The 20,118-nt window shown below is 36.2% G+C and overlaps 1 protein-coding gene across 3 annotated transcripts in view; it reads left to right on the plus strand.

Moving 5' to 3' along the window:
• The window catches only part of alpha-Cat (catenin alpha), a 610,048-nt gene that overhangs the window by 28,368 nt on the left and 561,562 nt on the right, over window positions 1–20,118 (plus strand). For all 3 annotated transcript variants that reach the window (XM_090391790.1, XM_090391792.1, XM_090391791.1), the window contains exon 2: window positions 19,073–19,203. In XM_090391790.1, the coding sequence (XP_090247916.1) occupies window positions 19,096–19,203 (108 nt within the window). In that variant the 5' untranslated portion in view covers window positions 19,073–19,095. The remainder of the gene's footprint in view (window positions 1–19,072; window positions 19,204–20,118) is intronic.

Below are 20,118 nucleotides of genomic sequence, written 5' to 3' on the forward strand. Positions count from 1 at the left end.
GTAACCAACCAGGCTGAATCTTTTATTATCTGAGTTGGTTTGATTATTATCTAATTGATTATCTAAATTATCTGAGGTAATAATATTTACATTCAGTATAACAGTGTGGATAAATGGAACAATATATGCTAAATAGGGAGACTGCAAGCTTTCTATGCAAGTTAAAGAGAAGTTTTTATATTTTAAGAATAGGTCTAATAAAGGACTGACTCTAATGAATATTTATTGTTTTTGTGGGCTTTGTTGTGATAAACAAAATGTTCAGTCTAGTAGACTGATAAAGTATACATGTTAAGCAAACCAATCATAAAATGAGTCAGTGAAAGAATGACTTTATCCTCTAAAGATAAAGGAAATCTCAAAAATTAGTTTTATTTTAGAAAGTCTTGGATCTAAATAGTTTTTAATAGTTGTTAATTTATAGCAGAGAATAAATGACTACTATTTGGGTTTTTTTGGTCAAATTTATGTTAAAACGAAGTTATACCAAATAGTTTCACCAACTATGGCTGCTGGCTTCATCAGGGTAACACTTAAATGCTAAAAACTGTTAATGCTAAAGCCATAAAATAAACCTAATGCAATTGTATTTTTTTATAAAAGCAGAAGAACACGTACATCACACACATAGTGCGTGTATGATCTGCTAGTTGTTGTGTAGGAACGATTTGTATTTGGCGGCCAAATTCAGTTCTGGCATGTTGAAAGATCTAATCGGGGTCGTCCGGATCTCGGGCAGAATCAGTCCATGGTTTCTATTAAGGTTTTGTTCTGAGCGGAGAACCATTGTGACTTCTTTTATAATTCGAGAGCAGAAGTCCTCCTCTAAGTAGGGCATTGAGCTTTTATCCCATTCTATAATGTGATTAGTCCTAGCAAAATGAAAGGCTAACCCCGATTTGTCTTCTCTATTATTACTGACATCTGCTATGTGCTCCTTCTTCCTGATTTCAAAACTTCTTGAAGTCTGGCTAATATAGTTCAAGCCGCACAAGCAGGGCATGTTGTAAACTCCAGCATATTTAAAAAATGAATGACTGTCTTTCGGAGATCGTAAAAATTGGCAAATGGTCTGTGCAGGTTTAAAAGCTACTCGTATACCATGTGGCTTGAGGAGTCTGGCAATCTTATTAGAAATTGTCCCTACAAACAGAATCCCAGTGGTAGAATTATAATGTATATCTTCAGGTTGTCTTTGTTGGGGGGGGGGGTCACAGAAAAGTATCTTGTGGATCAATTTCCTAGGATAACCATTCTAGTAAGGTCATTTGATATCCAGGAAAGTTCAGCTTGGAAGTCTTTATCACCTGTTGTAATGAGAGAGGCTCTATTTTTTAGCATGTGTACAATGCTGAGTTTCTGAGAAATATGGTGTGAAGAAGTGAAGTGCAAGTATCTACCTGTATCGGTGGGGTTGCGATAAATGGTAAGGTTGAAACTTCCATCTAATGATTTCTTGATTAAAATGTCCAGAAATGGTAATTGGTTATCTTTCTCAAGCTCTAGAGTGAATTTAATTTTTTGATGCAAAGAGTTAATCTTGCATAGAAAATCAAGCAAATCCTTTTATGTATTTTTCCAAACAATAAAAATATCATCAATGTATCTCCACCAAACTGTGGGTTTAGGGTCTAGTTGAGATAAAATTATACTTTCAAATTTCTCCATAAAGAGATCTGCACAAGGTGGTGAAATTTTAATCAAGAAATCAATAGATAGACGTTTCAATCTTATCGTTTATCGCAAACCCACCAATACAGGTAGAATACTTCTGAAAAGATCAGAGATTATATATATATATATATATATATATATATATAAATTTTACAGTGTCTACATTGAATTATTCATTATGCCAGAAGGTTGAATTCCAGATAATTTTAAGAGTTCTCACAGTACCCATCTTCACTTCTTCCCACCATATTTCTCAGAAACTCAGCATTGATCACATGCAAAAAAAAAAGAGCCTCTCTCATTACGACAGTTGATAAAGACTTCCAAGCTGAACTTTACCGGATTTCAAATGACCATACAAAGAATGGTTATCCTAGGAAATGATCCACAAGATACTTTTCTTTGACCTTCAACAAAGACAGCCTGAAGATATACATTATAATTCTACTATTGGGATTCCGTTTGTAGGGACAATTTCTAATAAGATTGCCATACTCCTGAAGCCACATGGTATATGAGTAGCTTTTAAACCTGCACAGACCATTCACCAATTTTTACGATCTCCGAAAGACAGTCATTCATTTTTTAAATATGCTGGAGTTTACAACATACCCTGCTCATGTGGCTTGAACTATATTAGCCAGACTTCAAGAAGTTTTGAAATCAGGAAGAAGGAGCACATAGTAGACGTCAGTAATAATAGAGAAGACAAATCTGGGTTAGCCTTTCATTTTGCTAGGACTAATCACATTATAGAATGGGATAAAAGCTCGATGCCTTGCTTAGAGGAGGACTTCCACTCCCGAATTATAAAAGAAGCCACAACAGTTCTCCGCTCAGAACAAAACCTTAATAGAAACCAAGGACTGATTCTGCCCGAGATCTGGATGACCCTTATTAGATCTTTCAACATGCCAGAACTGAATTTTGCCGGCAAATACTAATCGTTCCTACACAACAACTAGCAGATTATGCACGTGCTATGTGTGTGATGTATGCGTTCTTCTGCTTTTATTAAAAAATACAATTGTATTCGGTTTATTTTATGGTTTTAGTGTTAATAGTTTTTAACATTTAAGTGTTCTTACTATTTTTATACATAGTAAAACTGATGAAGCCAGCAGCCACAGTTGGTGAAACTAGTTGGTATAACTTTGTTTAAAAATAAATTTTACCAAAAAAACCCAAATAGTAGTCATTTATTCTCTCCTATAATTCGTGTGGTCAAAAATAACAGTATTACCATCATGAGTTATTAATTTAATTTGGCATGTATATAATTTTTAGTTTCCATTCAATATATGTTTTTTGTTTGGTCTTGATCCAGTCATTTTCCTGGATTCTAAAAGGAATGAAGTTAAGTCATTGTGCCAATCAGATTGAATTGTTGTAAATTTACTTAACATACTCAGTTTGATAACATTTAAGGTGCTTCTGAAAGAATTGCACCAGAAGTGTACACGCACGCACAAACAAATTGGCGCGGTCTCTTTACAGAGATAGCAATGGGTTTCCATGGCCACACAGCCACGCATAAGCCTGTCAGTAAGGGCAACACCAATAACAAATGTTGTACTGCCAGATAACAAAATGTGTTATCTGGCAGTACGACAGACTAATGTGGGTTTGATAGATGTCAGACGAACACACACTGCCTGAATGTGTTGCGCCAACTGCAAAATTGGGTGGAGGAGACATTGTGGTTTGTACTGTTTTTCATTGTTCTGGTGGGACACTATCCCCTAGTTCCAGTGATGGAGAATCTTAATGCTGTCAACTATAATGGCATTCTACATTTATTTATTTAGCATATGATGATATAACGGCTGTGAATCCACATTTTAGGGGGGTGTACGGGACTATCTCAACCCCCATTTTATCTGGTCTGGGGTCCGGCATATAGCTGATGAATCAGGCCTATGGTGGGTCTTAAATATTCTTGACTGTAATCTTTGTGTGTGTGTGTGTGTGTGTTCACGGGGCCGGTTTGTCTGTTCTGGAGGACAAAAAATCTTGAGTTTCTGGGTGAACTCCCTCCCCCCACCTCTATGAGACTGGCTAACTCACCTTTCGTTGAAAGAGTCCAGATAAAGTTCCTCATATCAAAGGGTGAGAATTGAAGCCCAGGTCTTTCCGACCAAACGGCTTTGTCTATACCGACTTATGTTTCCAACTTAATGGCAATAACAGTTTGGCGAGAGGACTTTTCTCTATGAACTTGCTAATGCCACCATCAACAAAGTGAGATCTGTATAGGAATGGTCTGATGATATTGGTGTTTTTGAGAACTTGAGCACTTATCTCATCCCCATAGAACACCTTTAGGATGAATTGGAATGCTAATTGCAAACTGGGGCATTTCACTCAACATCATTGACCAGCCTCACTAATGCTCTTTTAGAAATATAGACAGCAATGTACTAAAATATAATGGAAAGCCTTACCAAAGACTGAAAGCTGTTATAGCAGCAAAGGGTAGACTAACTCTATATGAATGCTTTTAATATTAGAGTTGGAATGAGTAGGTATCTGGATTTTATCAAATAGTGTAGTAAGGAATGTGACATCGATTGGACATCAGTGTATGAAGAACTAAAAACCGTAAGTTGCTTTCTAAAATCTAGAGAACTGCAATTATTATGTTGTGCAGTAATTCAACAGGAGTTCAAATATCAGTATCAGTTGCTAGTGGAGAATGTATCTTTTCAAAATTAAAATTTGTTAATTACTGAAGACCTGCAGGTTACAGTAAAGACTGTCAAATCTGGCTGCTATTTCTATGGAATTCAAGATATTGGAGCAAGTACCTATTGGAACTGTTATAATGGAATAGAATTTCATGGAATTTCATTTCCATGAAAGCCAGATGTGTAATTTTATAACAAATGATGACCTGGTGATGAAGTTCCTAATTACTGTAATTAAAATTTTTTCTATTCTTTTGTGTTCAGTAATTTGATTTATATAATTTATTTAGAATGACTTTGTGTTTAATTTTTATTATTGAGAAATATATAATATAGTGGGGTGCTTAAGGGTCAAAACTGTATAACTGAGAGGAGACCTCCACATAGCCTTTAAAGGAATGCGGAGAACCGACCAGGGCTTTTGTCCAATCCTCACCTTCTCGGGGTGCACCCTGTTGGATATCTACCTGAATACTGAACGAACGAGGATGGGCTGGCAATTTGGGATTTAGCCAACCAAATTGTATTCCTATTGGCTTAAACCAATATACAAAATGATGGTACAACATCACAAAATTTCATGCCGGCTGGGGGTATCGCCTGGTTAAACAAGCTCCCTTTGTTTTTGCCAGGGAACCAGAGTGAACAGTGAAAAGTCAGCTACTGGAAAAAATCTGAAAACACACCCCAACTCAACATCACCAGAGTTAAAGATCGGTACTATCAACATAAGAAGCCTGAATGGCAAAGAAATGAAGCTAGCTGAGGAATTAGATAAGTACAAGATCAGCATAATAGGGGGGACTGAAACAAAAAAGACAAACACTGGTGAGATCTTTCTGAGCAATAAATACAAAATGTTATATTCAGGCAATGACAATCAAGGAAAAGCAGTAGCCATAGTATTCAACACTAAATATGAGGCTAATCTTCTTGAATGGCAGTCAGTCTCAAGTAGAGTAATGTGCGCAAATATCAGAATGGGGAACTGGACAATGAGACTTGTTTGTGCCTATGGTCCCGCAGAAGGTTCTACTAACGTAGAAGTGGAGGAATTTTTTGATGCTTTAGAGAAAGCAACTGACATAATGAAAAAGGAAAAACGAGAGTAGATGGGGATCTAAATAGCAAAGTAGGAAATGATTGTCAGACGTACAAAAATATTTTGGGAAAATTTTGGAGAAAAGAGCAAAGCTAATAATAATGGCAAATATCTGTTGGATTTCTGCTCAGGACATGTACTGGTTATTATTAACACCATGTTCCAACATAAAAATGTGCACAAATTCACATTGGAGAGAAGAGGCAAGGAATTAAGAAAAGTCTCATTGACTATGTTATTGTTGATAGTGATGTTTTCTTCCTGGTGCAGAACACGAGAGTGTACAGAGGATTCGAAATTGGAAATGATCATTATTTAGTCTTGAGCAGGAAAAATTGAATTTCATATTGAAAAGAATGACATGTAAGAAAGTTTTAAAGCGAATAAAAGTTGAGCAGCTCTCAGATGTGAACTGTAGACTAAAATACACAAAGATTATTGAAGAAAAGATGAAAGAGTTTGAGAACAGGAACCAAATCTTGGGGATTCAGTGGCAAGCCTTGAAGAAAACCCTGATTGATTCAGCCAGAGAGGCATGTTGTGAGGTTGTCTGCAAGGATAGAAAAATCAGAACTCCATGGTGGACACAGGAAATTGAAGAGGCAGTGAAGGAAAAGAAAAAATCATATCAAAAGTTCCTGGCAAATAAATCAATTTGTGCTCTTAGAGAATACAGAGACAAATGTAAGAAAGATAAACACTTTGTAAAACTAGCTAAACAAAAGTCATGGGAGGACTTTGGCAAGAATATAGAAAATAAATATCAAGAAGGTGGCAAAATATTCTGGAGGTTGTCGAAGAAGCTCAGAAATGGAGGAAAGAGTGCTGTAAAAGGAGTTACAGATGATAAAGGTGACATGAAAACAGGAGAAAAAGATATCCTTGATGTACGGAGTAATTACTTCGAAAAATTGCTAAATGAAACAAGCAGTGATAGCATGGTAAAAAACACTCAACAGGCATACAGTCAGGAATACATATCCATACTTGAAGTAGAAAAAGCCATCAAAGGCTTGAAATGTGAAAAGACAGCAGGAATAGATGATATTCGACCAGAAATGCTGAAGTATGGTGGTATAAAAGTCTTACAGTGGCTACAGTGCATAGTTAGAAAGCCTGGACAGAGGGACAAATTCCTGATGATTGGAGTAGAGCTCTAATAGTGCCCATATATAAAAAGGGAAATAAAACTGAATGTGAGAATTACAGAGGTATTTCCCTACTGAGTGTTCCTGGCAAGATCTATGCAAGTATACTTGAGAAACAGTGGAGAAGAATTGTGAAAGAAAAGCTTGGTGAAGAACAAGCTGGATCCAGGCCAAATAGAGGCTGTCAGGATCAGATCTTCACTTAACGACAAATAGTCGAGAAATCATGGGAATATAACAAAGATCTGTATTGAAGTTTTGTTGATCTGGAAAAGGCATATGACAAGGTGCCAAAAGAGAAGCTATTCCATATGCTACAGTTATATGGTGTCAATGGGGCATTATATCGAGCAATACTTAGTCTTTATTTTAGTTTTAAGTCAGCAGTTAGAATTGAAGGAAGTACAGGAAGGTGGTTTAATGTTAAATCTGGTGTTAGACAAGGATGTACATTATCCCCTTTGTTATTCATTATCTATATGGATCACATTATGAAGGAAAGTGGTATTAAACCTGATATCAAAATTGCAGATCTTAATGTCAGCTCTTTGCTTTATGCAGACGATGTTATACTGCTAAATAAATCTGCTACAAGTCTGCAAGATTCCCTGACTAAATTGAATAACTGTTGTAATAGATATGGCATGAAGGTCAGCAATAAAAACGCAAAGACAATGAAAATAGGTAGAATCAGTGAAAATGTCGACTGCGTTGTGAACGGATTACCTGTGGAACAACTAAAACATTTCAGCTACTTAGGCACGATTTTTACTGAAGATGGTAAATTAAATATAGAAATAGACAACAGAATCAGCAAGGCTGGTATGGTGGGAAGTCAATTGAATAAATTCATATGGAATAAGAGAGAAATTAGTCAGAACACTAAAATAGCTGTATACAAGACAGTGTTCAAACCAGTTTTAACTTATGGATCTGAGAGCTGGGTCAGAAGTAAAACATTTGCTCAAAGACTAGAGTCGGCAGATATGAGAGTCCTGAGAAAGATTAAAGGCGTGAACAGATAGCATCAATTTCAATATCATATTAAGAATGAGAATTTTAGGAAAAAACTTGACGTTGTCAGCATCCAGGAATGCATTAGCTGAGCTAATCTCAGGTGGTATGGTCACTTAAACAGAATGGGCCAGGAAAGATTAGCAAAAGAAGTGTTCTTTGCCAGGTTAGCAGGAAAACAACCCAGAAGAAGAGCAATATATATAGGTGGATTGATATGGTACAAAGTGCCTTAGACGATAGAAATATTAGATCTGAAAATGTTGAGGTCTTGACAAGTAACAGACTGATTTAGAGGAAAATTGTAGATTGGATGTTAGTAATGATGTAAATTTTTGTGTAGTACTATCATATCCTGTACGCCCCTTGAGGGTACATGGCAGGAATTTGATGATCAGAATGATATAATATAGTAACTTAAAAACTTTTACTTGAGGAAAGGACTCCTTTTTTTAATTTGTACAAAGGTGCCTTATGCACTATCAGCAACTAGAAACTAGTTCTGAAATTTATTTTTTGTAAACCTGCACTGACTGGTTTCTTTGTGCTGATATTATTAGCCATAGTTTAAATATATAGATTTTCATTCAATTTCACTAAATATTATATGCGAAAACAGTATGCTTTAAGAAAATTCCAATTTCATGGTGTAAGCATTTGCAACTACATGGCTAAAATACACAAACATTGGTTCTAAAATATGGAAATTTATAAAAGTCAAGAACTAAATATGGTGAAAATATTTATTTTAATAGTTGACCACCTAACTTAATGCTTAGTTAACTTGCTAAGAGGAGGCTCATAGTACTTTTCGTGTTAAGCGTCATGACTAATACTAACCTATAATATGTCTTCTGAAGAGAAGAACTTTAAAAAACAGATGTGGGTTAGATACTAATCACTGACTGCAGAAACTTTCTCTAGACTGATTCCAGAGTTAGTTGATCATTGGGACATGCAAAAAAAAAAAAAAACTTGAGTTTTAACTCTGCAGTATGGAAAAATCAAGCATTCAACATGGACAAGTATGTACAAATAAACATACGACGTTTTCATTAGTTTAATGTGGAATGCATTCAACTTAAGCAGTGGTTATATATTAGGACCTGTACTTATTGATTCCAAAAGAAATTTAGGGATAAATGAGAATTGCCTTCTTTCTTGAGGGAATGTAAAGGCATTAAAGAATTGATTTTATTTAAATTCACAAAAATTAAATGGCAAACATTTGTTTTGTCATGAGAACTTAGTCTATGTGTATATTTTTGTTTTTATTCCTATGTAGATGTTTTGAAGACAAAATAGTAGCTTAATAATATTTAAATATAGTTTAAAATGTTAATTGTAATTCTGGTTGTAGGATTTATACCCACAATAGACAGGCTATTAGTTTGAATTCAGCAGTGGTATAGATGAGTCTTGACGACAGGTGATTACTGTAAGCAGAGATCACCATTCTGTTTAATGGCAGTTTGAAATGACTTGTAAAATATTGTTCATATTTGATCTCTCTTGAGCAAGATTCTTGGCCTGCTGTTGGTACCAGGTGTGGCTATAGGTTACCAATCTTTCATGGGCAGGATTGGTAACTACTGTATTTACTTGAATATAACTTGCCCTTGCGTATATCTTGCACCACTGATTTTACTTTATGAAAAAAGACATTTAAATGTTTTACATATAGTTTTGCACAGGAAAAAAAAAGTTTAAAACTTTAAGAAATAAATAGCAAGTATTGTTATGGCAGTTTCATATATTTTGGAAAATTGGGTTGAAGAGAATCAGTATTTCAACTCAACAATAATCGTTAGCTTGCCTTTGTTGTTGAGTCGCTCAATCTTTTGTTAATACCGCATCAATCATACATCATCAATCAAAAATCATTTTTTATCCCACAAAACAGACTGCAAGGAATGCATGTAATTAACAGAAATAATACTGTCCTATAGCAGTAGTTGTTTCAGCCATAACTGCAGATAGCCTGGCCTTTTCCTGATCATTGTTGCCTTAATATCACATTTTCTAATTGTTATTTAGAATCTCGCCTGTATTTTATTTTTATAACAATATTATTGATATAGGCTACTTCATGGAGTCCTTAGACTCATGGTGGGAGGACCTAAACATCATGCCAAGCACTATCCAACATTTGTACAGTATCTATCATACTTTGCTTTGAACTCATTCATAGTCATGCCATCTGCAACAGACTCTGGCAACCTATTCCACTCATTCACCATTCTCCAAGCAAAACATCTAGTTGTAACACCCTTTCTAACTACACTCTTGCTCAGTTTCCAAAGATGGCCTCTAGTTTTCCTACTTCCACAGTTGTTCTGAAAAATTTCTTCTGAATTAATCTTGTAAAACCTTTCAGTAATTTTTGTCTCAATCATATCACCCCTTTTGTGTTTGTCAACCAGTTTCTGTAACCCACAAATCTTCAACCTCTTCGTGTAAGGTTCATTCCATATACCTGTTACCATCTTGTTCACTCAACTCTGGATCCTTTCCACCTCTTCCTCATCACCAAAAAAACCCAGGTGACTAGATCTGCTTACAGCAGTCAAGATGGGGTCTTATCAAAGCTCGTTAAAGAGGAATAATAACTTGCTTGATTCTGCTTGTCACAGCAATCTTCAGTAACCAAGTAATTTGATGAGGTGCTTCCTCCACTTTTGCTATGTGCCCTCTAAACTTTAACTACCTATTCACGGCACTCCCAAATCTCTGGCTTCATCAATTTCCTGGAGTGCAGTTCCATTAATGTGGTATATAGCGGTAATCTTTTCATTCCAAAATGCATAACCTTACATTTTGCCACATTAAACTGACATCCATTCTCCTTTGCCTATGTTGCCAATCTATCCAACAAATCATCCTGCAATTTAACATTATCTGTGTTAACTATTACTCTACTAAATTTTGCATCATTAGCAAACAGTTGAACAGTTCCTCTTGGATCCTTTCCTATATCATTAATGTAGAAATTAAACAGTAACACCCAAGAATAGAGCACTGTGGCACGAGTCACAGGCCTTCTTCTGGACTCTACTCCTGAATAGACTACTCTCTGATATCTCTCCATTACCCCCCCCCCCTCTATCCACTACAACAACCCTATATCTAACCTCCACGTGCTGCAGTTTATTGATTAGAATTCCATGTGGTATCCTGTCAAACGCTTTTACAAAGTCCACCAGTATACTGTTAAACTCATTACCTTTATCCAACTCAGCTGTCACTGAATTATAAAACATGAGCAAAAATTTAAATTGTACATATTTCGTCTGATGTATTAAAATATGCTAGACAGTGGGCTAGTGAAACTTGTTGGCTCTTTGTATATTTTATCATTTATCTTCTGGTCTTTTAATAATAAAAGTTCTTTATTTTAAAACATGAGCAAGTTACTGAGGCACGATCTACCTTTCAAAAAACCTCCCCACACACCATCCCATCCCAGTCTATTCATTCCTGTATTTTGCTCTTGGCTAATTTCTTTAGTACCTTGACAACAACTGATAATGCTGATTGGTCAGTAATTTGCTACATTGTCTTGGATCCTCCTTTATGCAGTGGAACTATTTTCCCCTCTTTCCACTCTCTTGGGACTAACCTAACACCTTCACATAAAACTCAAGCTGATATAACCATCTAATCCCATAGCTGTATTCACATCAAGGTTCTGTAATATGCTATACCTTCATTTTATTTACCTCAGTTCCCATATAAGTCTTTGCCTCTCTCATTACTGCAATATCTCTGCCTGGATGATATACTCATGCAATGCGTTCACTTAGTAATTGTACTGTTTCGACTGATTCAGTTATCTCTCGACCATCCTAATTTATTAAAATCATTCTGCCATAAACATTCTTCCTTTTACTTGCAGCATATCGAAAGAACTGTTTAAGATTATCTTTGGCATGCACTGCTAATTTCCTTTCTTGCTCTGCTTTTGTCTTTCTTACCACTCCACAATTTTTTCTTTCTTTTTTTTGTAGTTCCTGCTTAATGATGATATTCATCCATATAACTCCTCCTTGATTTACTCTCCTGACTCAAGGTATGCAGCCTACCTTATTTCTTTCCAACTCTTCTTTACCACTTCCCATACAGTATCAACATCCTCCCTCACAGTTTCATGTGTAAGGGCACTGATCCAAGCAATCTCCTAACTGAAATCCCTCTTAACTGAAAATTCCACACACTGAATTTAACTATCTCACAGGTCAAGACCATATGATCACTCACCAGTTGGCGGCAATGTGTTCATATTGGGTACAGACTAATTCTCAGATGCAGTTATTAGATCGAGCCCACTCATACTGCTGCTATATTCCATCACATGCAATGCTGTCTCAGGTAATTATTCCTTAGTAACTGCATAAATTCAATTTCCTTCCTCCCATCGTTCTCTCTTCCTTCCAGTGTGTGTTACCATAGTTGAAATCCCTCATAATAATTACCTGCCCTCCACTCATTGAGCTTATTTGCCAATGCATACTGTCTCTATCATCTTTTCCATCCCCTGGTCTATAGAAGCATCCAACTGTATATTTGTTCTGCTGCTCTCAATCTCACACCAGATAGCCTAAAATGTGCTATTTTTACTAGCCTGCAGTTGAACTTCTACTCTCTTTGGTTGCAGCTCATTCGCTATAATCAATAACACTCCTCTCCCCATTCTTTTCTCTCTATCCTCCCTGAAGACACTATATCCTCCACATTCTATCCCACTAATTATATCATCTTCTATCAATCAGGTCTCACTAATGCAAATAATCTTTGGCTAGGATGAACTAACAAATCACAAAAATTCCTCCTTGTATTAGTGCACAAGGAGTATTAGACATTTATTAGTGTATTAGACAGAAGGCTAATTACACTCATGAGCAGTTGAATTAGAGATATCTGCCGTGTTGGCAAAATGATGCTGTGGTCGCCCAGGTGAATGGAATAGTGCCATGTGGCACATGACAGAGATGTCGTCAGACCTTGTACTGACCATCTGAGTAATAGTCAAGCACAGAATGGGGGAAGATTCGATCGCGGCCAGATAGTCTGAGCCAGATGTATGGGGCATTCCATCTCCGAAGTCGTGCTGGCACTGGGTTTTTCACGGGCCACTGTGTCAAGAGTGTACCATGAGTACATGGAATCAGGGAAAACTGCTGTGGTGTACAACGCGTCGATGACAGGGGACGCCGTCAGCTAGCTCAGATGGTAACAGCTGATAGAGGGGCCACAGTACTGCAGATCGCTCGCCAATTCAATGCTGGACAACAACGACATGTGAGCAGCCACACCATCCAGAACCATCTCCTCGCTATGGGGTACAGAAGCCACTGCCCGACTAGGGTACCTCTGCTCACCGCACGTCACAAGGCACAACGATTAGCATGGGTGCAGGAACACCGCCATTGGACCCTACGACGCATGGAAAAAGGTCACCTGGACTGATGAGTTGAGGTACACGTTGGTACACACTGATGGCAGGGTACAAGTGCATCGCCAAGCACATGAACTGATGGATCCCTCATGCCAGCAGGGTACAGTTCAGGCCGGTGGTGGTGGTATCTTCGTATGGGGGACTGTTCACGTGGGATGAAATGGGTCCCCTAGTACATCTACTATCGTCCCTCACCTGTGAACGATACAGGGACCTGCTGTCAGATCATATGCACCCATTTCTGCGCCTACAGCACCCTGCAGGAGACCTGTACCTACCTACAGCAAGACAATGCACTGGCCCACCGCTCCCGAATTGTGGGTAAACACTCCATGGACATGTGGATGCTTGACTGGCCCCTGAGGTCCCCTAACCTCAATCCTATTGAACACATCTAGGATGCAGTCGAGAGAGATATACGCACCCTGTACCCTGCTCCGACAAATCTCCATGCATTGTGGGAGGCTGTGCAGCAGTCACAAATCAGTTTGGCTCCCCCAACGCTTCTGGTGCCTTTGTGGAGTCCATACCACGGTGCATTGCTGCCGTCATCAAGGCGAAAGGAGGTGCTACTCGCTACTAGGCAGGTATCTCTAATTCAACTGCTCATGAGTGTATTTCACTATATATGGGACAAACTGCCATATTGAGAGACGTGTGGTACAACAGAACCAGGTATCATTGGATGAGGAGTAAGACGAGGCTGTTCTCTGTTACCAATTTTGTTTAACATGTATTTTGAAGCAATGTTTAAAGAAGCACTGGAGAATTCAGAAGATGGAATAAAGATTGGAGGTAGACATATATTTGCAATAAGATACGCAGATGACAAGGCATTATTATGAAATACTGAAACAGGCAACACCTGTTGACCAGATTACTGGAATCCTGTATCAATTATGGAATGAAAATTAACATAAAAAAAAAAAGGTAATGAAAATAGCAAGGAAAGAGACAAATATGGATATCAGAATAAATGAGGAAATATTGAATCAAGTAAAGACATTTAAATATCTAGGAAGTGTTATTAGCAATGATGGAAGATGTAAAAGTGACAAAAAAGCGACATAAAAGCAAGAATAGCAATGGGAAGAGATGCCTTTAATAGAAAATGGAATTTATTCAGAAGTAAAATGAATATAAACCTAAAGAAAAGACTAATAAAATGTTATGTGTGGAGTGTTGCCCTTTGTGCAGTTGAAACTTGGACATTGAAGAAAGAAGAAATTAGGATTTTGTAAAGCTTTGGGATGTGGATTTGGAGAAGGATGGAAAAAATCAAATGGACAGATAAAATAACTAATGAAAAGGTCTTAAAAAGAGCAGAAGAAGAAGAAAGAAGTCTATTAAGGAGGATAAAAAGAAGCAAGGGAAACTGGATCGGACATATTCTGAGAGGGAATAGAATCATCAGAGATGCCATCAAAGGAAAAATAGATGGAAAAAGACCCAGAGGAAGAGTAAGGAAAACAATGTTAGATGACATGCTAAATGGAGACAGGTACACAGCCTTGAATGAGAAAGCTCAGAACAGAAGAGAGTGGAAGGAAAATTTCTGCTACTAAAAGAAGAATCTGCTCAATTGCTGAATACTCGAGAAGAAGAAGATTAGTGTACATAAAGTACAGAAGCACTTAGGCCAACTACTATCCTGATGCTTTATTTATACTAACTATCCCATTTGTTACCACTGGTACTAACTTAGGCATTTTGTACACATTTTTACACTCAACTTCCTGACTGATATCTGCATATCCACTCAACTGCTCTAGTCTCCCTGATTTTGACATCCACTTTCATTTCATTCAACAACTATTTTTCAGACTCTGAACACTTTCCTGTTCTTCTCTCTTCCATCATCTATGTGGATGACGATGAGGCTGAATGATCTCTTTTCACTTCTGTCTGTTCCGGGAGAGTCCGAACAATTCTGTCCAGTTTGGTGTTGCTTGTGATTTGGTTTTCAGGTCCTCTTTCATTTTGTCTATACATCTAATTCTGGGTCGTCCTTTGGATCTTTTACTTCCCATTGTTGTATTCAGGGCTTTAGATGGTAGTCTTTCTGTTCCCATTCTGGTCACATGGCCAAACCATCGCAGTCTTCTTTCTTGGATTTTGTCTATTATTGTTATTTCTTGTTTTAGTCGTTTCCTTATGTCTTCTTTTCTTAGTTTATCCAGCAGAGATACTCCAAGTAATCTTCTTGGCCAACCCTCAGTAGTTAATAATTTTTTCTCTTCAGCCTTTTTGAGATTCCAGTATTCACTTCCATAGAGAAATATTGGGAAGACCATTGTTTCATAGATTCTTACTTTTGTTACTTGTTTGATGTCTCTTGACTTCTATATTTTATTAAGTCATCCAAAAGTTTGGGATGCTTGACTGATTCGTCTGTTTATATCTTTTGTAATATTTTTCGATAACTCCTTCAAGGTAGGTGACGTTTCTACCTGCTCTAGATTCTTACTAACAATTTCAATTTTCAGATTGGTGCTTATTTTTCCTGTTTGCATAGTTTTTGTTTTGTCTATATTTATGTTTAATCCAAATTTTATACACTCCTTTATTTTATCAGAAATTCGCTGTAGATTTTCTTTTGTATTTGCAAGTAATGCAATGTCGTCTGCAAATTTTAAATTTGTTACATATTTCCCATATATTTTGATTCCAGAGTCTTCATTGTTTAAGGCCTTGTTAGTTGCTTCTTCCAGTGTGAGATTGAACAGGTCTGGTGACAGATTGCATCCCTGTCTTACTCCGCTCTCTGTGTGGAACCAGTTGGTTAAGGTGTCCTCCATTCATACTGCACTTTCAGATTTTTCATACAGATTCTTTATTATTCTTATGATTTTGTTGGGAATTCCAAATTCTTTCATAGTTTTCCATAGTTCTCTTCTACGGATTGAATCAAATGCCTGACGAAAATCTATGAAATTTATGTAGCAACTTTGGTTGTACTCTAGTGTCTTTTCTATTAGCTGTCTTAAGGTGAATAGTTGATCAATTGTGCTTCGTCCTGGTCTGAAACCTGCTTATTCTTCTCCTAGTGCTAGTTCTATATATGGCTTAATTTGTTTTTTGGAGTACTTTCGTAAAAATCTTACTTGGAATACTGAGAAGGTTAATGCCTCCGTAATTATCACATTCTGTTTCATCTCCTTTTTTGTATATAGGAGTTATAACTGATTTTGTCCAATTATTAGGCACTGCTTCATTTCTGTAGGTCCTTTCAAATAAGTTCAAAAAAGTAGATCCTTTCAAATGGTTCCAAAAGTTGTTCCTTTCCTGCTTTTAAGAATTCTGCATGTATTTGATCAATGCCAGGTGCTTTCCTAGTTTTAAGTTATTCTATATGTGTGCTATTATTTCTTTGGTAAAGATATTTGTTTCCTCTTCCATTTCAGTGGCTGGAGTAATATCCACCAGGATATTACTACCAGCAGTGGCTGGTAGTAATATCCTGGGAGCTGTTTTTATTATATAAATCTCTAAAGTATTCTTCTCATCTGGCCATTCTTTTTGTTTTACTTTCAATTAGTTGTCCCTCTTTGTTTTTGATCATTATCATTTTTGTTGTCTGTGTCTTACTAATTTGGTCTATTTGTTTATATAATCCATGAAGGTTATTTTCTTTTGATAGCTTCTCTGCCATGTTGCATTTTTCTTTTAACCAATTATCTTGTCTCTTTTAACTAGTTTTCTAATTTTTCTGGTTAATCTATTATATTCATTTCTGTTATAGTTCTGTTTTAGTTTCATGCTTTTCCTTTGATCACTTAACCTTTTTACTTCATTCGAGATCCAATCCTTTACTTTCTCTTTCTGTGTAACCTATTGTATTTTCTGCTGATTTTAATATTTCCTTTAATTTGCACCAGTGTTCTTCGATGTTTATATTCTGTTTTGGTAGTTCCTTCAGGTTTTTATCTAGTTCTAGTTGATATTTTCTTAGAATACTGTTGTCTTGTAGTTTTTTTTTTACATTCAGTCTCCTTTTAACTCTAAAAGTGCTTTCAGATTTTAACTTTATTCTTAGATTTGCTAATACTAGCTTATGGTCTGATCCACAATCTGCAGAAAAGGATTTGCAATTTAGGATACGTGATTTCCATCTTTGGTTTACAATAATATAGTCTATTATATTCTTGGTTTGTCTGTCTGGTGATATCCATGTCCATTTTCTTTGGGGTTTTGGTTGTTTAAAGAGTGTTGGTTATTGTTAGTCTGTTATTTGAGCAGAAGTTTAGCAGTCTTTTGACATGTTCATTGCTTTCTCCATATCCAAACTTTTGGCCAGGTATCCTAATCTTTGTCTACTTTTACATTTAAGTCCCCCATTACAATTAGTAGATCTTGACTTGATGTCTGCTGTACTGCTTTATGCAAATCTATATAGAACTCCTCAATGTCTTCTTCTGATGATGTCGAAGTTGGTGAGTATACTTGAATAATAGTCGGTGATCCAATTGATGTTTTAAATCTTGATTTAATTATCCTAGGTGAGATAGGATTGTAAGACAATAGAGAGTTTTGAGCCTTTGGTTTTAATATAAGTGTTACTCCTTCTTGGTGTTTGTTGTCCTCCCTGCCTAAAGTTAAGATTTTGTACTGTCCATGGTGGAATTCTCCTTTTCCAGTCCATCTGGTTTCTCAGAGTTCAATCACTTCCCATCGGTTGTTGTCCAGTTCATGCAGTAGTAATTTCAATGCTCCTTCCTGGTGAAGAGTTCTTTCATTCCATGTCCCTATGCTTGTTAAGTTTTTCCTGTCTACTAGGTAATGAACACCAAACCCATTCAAATGTAAACCATCCTTCTTATACGAGTCTTTTGCCTCCTGCATGACCTACACATTGTGTCATCACTATTATGGCCCTTCTTCTTAGCTCCATTCTGTCATACTGTAGCAACAGACTCACTGTCTTAACTCTCTCACTCTTTTCTTTTGCTACTTCCAGTAATTTTTTCATGTCTTCCCTCTTGCCATACTCTTTCACGTTATCCTTTTGCATATAATAGCCTCACTAACATAATTAATTTTTGCTCCTGTGAAGCACGATTTTGTCAATCTCTTGCCACTCACACCTCTATGATAGAATCACCTTACAAGATTTGATTTTTCCTTCTCTCTTAGTCAAGCATTCATTTCTCTTTTCTTGCATTTCTTTCTGATATCAACTGTGACCCACTCACCAGACGTTTCTACATTTGTTGCAGCTCCTGCTTCGTCTTGTGTATCATTCCTAACCAATCTATCTCCCTCATTACAGCCAACTCTTCATTCTTTACATCTGCCATACTACTATTCTTTCAATCAACACTTTTACTCTCTCTCTCTCTCTCTCTCTCTCTCAATCATGTCACTTTTAATCTCTCTTTCAGTCCTATCTGCCATTATATCATCACACGTTTTCATATGTATTCTCTGTCTGTCCACCACTTCAATCTCACACTTTTGACTCTTACTTTGACAGCATTTTTGGCACACTTTTCCAATATTATTGCTTTCAAACAAATTCCATTTGCCTTTGGTAATGCATACATCTCGCAGACATTACACTGTATGAAATCCCTTTGGTTGAAATCTTTAAACAATGATACCTTGGCTACCATTGCTTTTCTTCACATCAGTGCTATTTGCTACACTATGCAACTGTGCAGAAAGAATATATTAACTATATTTAAAATTTTGTTGACATGGTATATCCTCAATTCTTCAGCCAGCTCTGCTTCTTTTCCATTAATGTATTTTATTTAATGGTGTTAATCAATAGTGGAAAAGAGGTTTATTACTTCTTCTTTGAAGAGCTGAAGTATTCATTATAACTGGTAAAATACTCATATTTAAATCTTAATTTGATAATTTGCTAAATTGAATTTTAAAGTATAAAATCATATTGCTAACATTGCCTGCTGTGATCTACAATATGAATATTATTATTTTCATTTTGCTTTTATTTCTGTTAATTTTTGCATAATTATAAATATTTTAGGAATATTAACTACAGATCAGAAGATGGCAAATGATATCAATTCTGGTTCAATTACTTTAAAATGGGATCCTAAAAATTTGGAAATAAGAACTCGTTCAGTAGAAAAAACACTGGAACCACTAGTTATACAGGTATTTTTTTTTTTAACGGAATTATTGTCCTGCAGTATGTGCACACACATGCAGTGTGTGCATGTATGTGTTTGCTTTGATAATTATAAATTTTTAGAAGACTATAAAAGATCTATTAGTATACAGATTTTATAGATTTAATTTTGATTTTTTTTTCACCACAGAAATAGCAATAAATGAAAATTCAGTGTTAGAATTTTCATTTCTAAAATTTTCTGTATTATAGTTAAAATTGAATTGAGAATGATAGCTCCATTTTCGAAATTGTCAGTGTGATCACCTGACAGAGCTGCTTTCTGCTGCCTCCTCTGTGTTAAATGAATATTCCTTCATTTTGTAATTATTTTGGATGGTGGCAATGTAATGCCTTATGATTATATCAAGAGTGTTTCTGTCATATACAAAATTATGTTGAAACTTATTTTGGTAAAGGTGATCCTTACTGAAATAGTTTGAGGATTCAGTTTGAATCTTAAGTGGTGGATAGCTTAACATATCAGTTTTATAGAGATTAAATTTCTCATGCAGTGGCTACTATGCAGTTCTGTTGATTTTTTTTTTTAAGTTAGCAAGGTACAATTCAAATGCAAATTGTATACTGGTGTCCAAAACCTCAGGATGAACACTATTTCTGAAGATTACAACTGCAAAATCAGACAAATCAGCTTGTGGCTATTTGTATAACTGATGATTTTGAGTAGAAAGCAGGTATACATTCAAATTGCATGCAGAGGGGTCACGTAGGTAGCACTCAACAGGATTAAAGGCAAAAGGCTGCCATAAGCAAATTGTGTTTGAAGGAATAAAGTTGCAAATTTGGATGTCTTGTAATGTCTCAAAGACATCATCTAGGTGATTTCATGCAGGAAAGAATTATTGGAAAGGTTGCAGAATTACTGATATTATCAGAGGTTG

The sequence above is a fragment of the Typopeltis vanoorti genome, chromosome 4, assembly GCF_054136105.1.
Source record: "Typopeltis vanoorti isolate ZY-2024b chromosome 4, IOZ_Tvanoo_1.0, whole genome shotgun sequence".
In the NCBI taxonomy this organism is placed as follows: domain Eukaryota; kingdom Metazoa; phylum Arthropoda; class Arachnida; order Uropygi; family Thelyphonidae; genus Typopeltis; species Typopeltis vanoorti.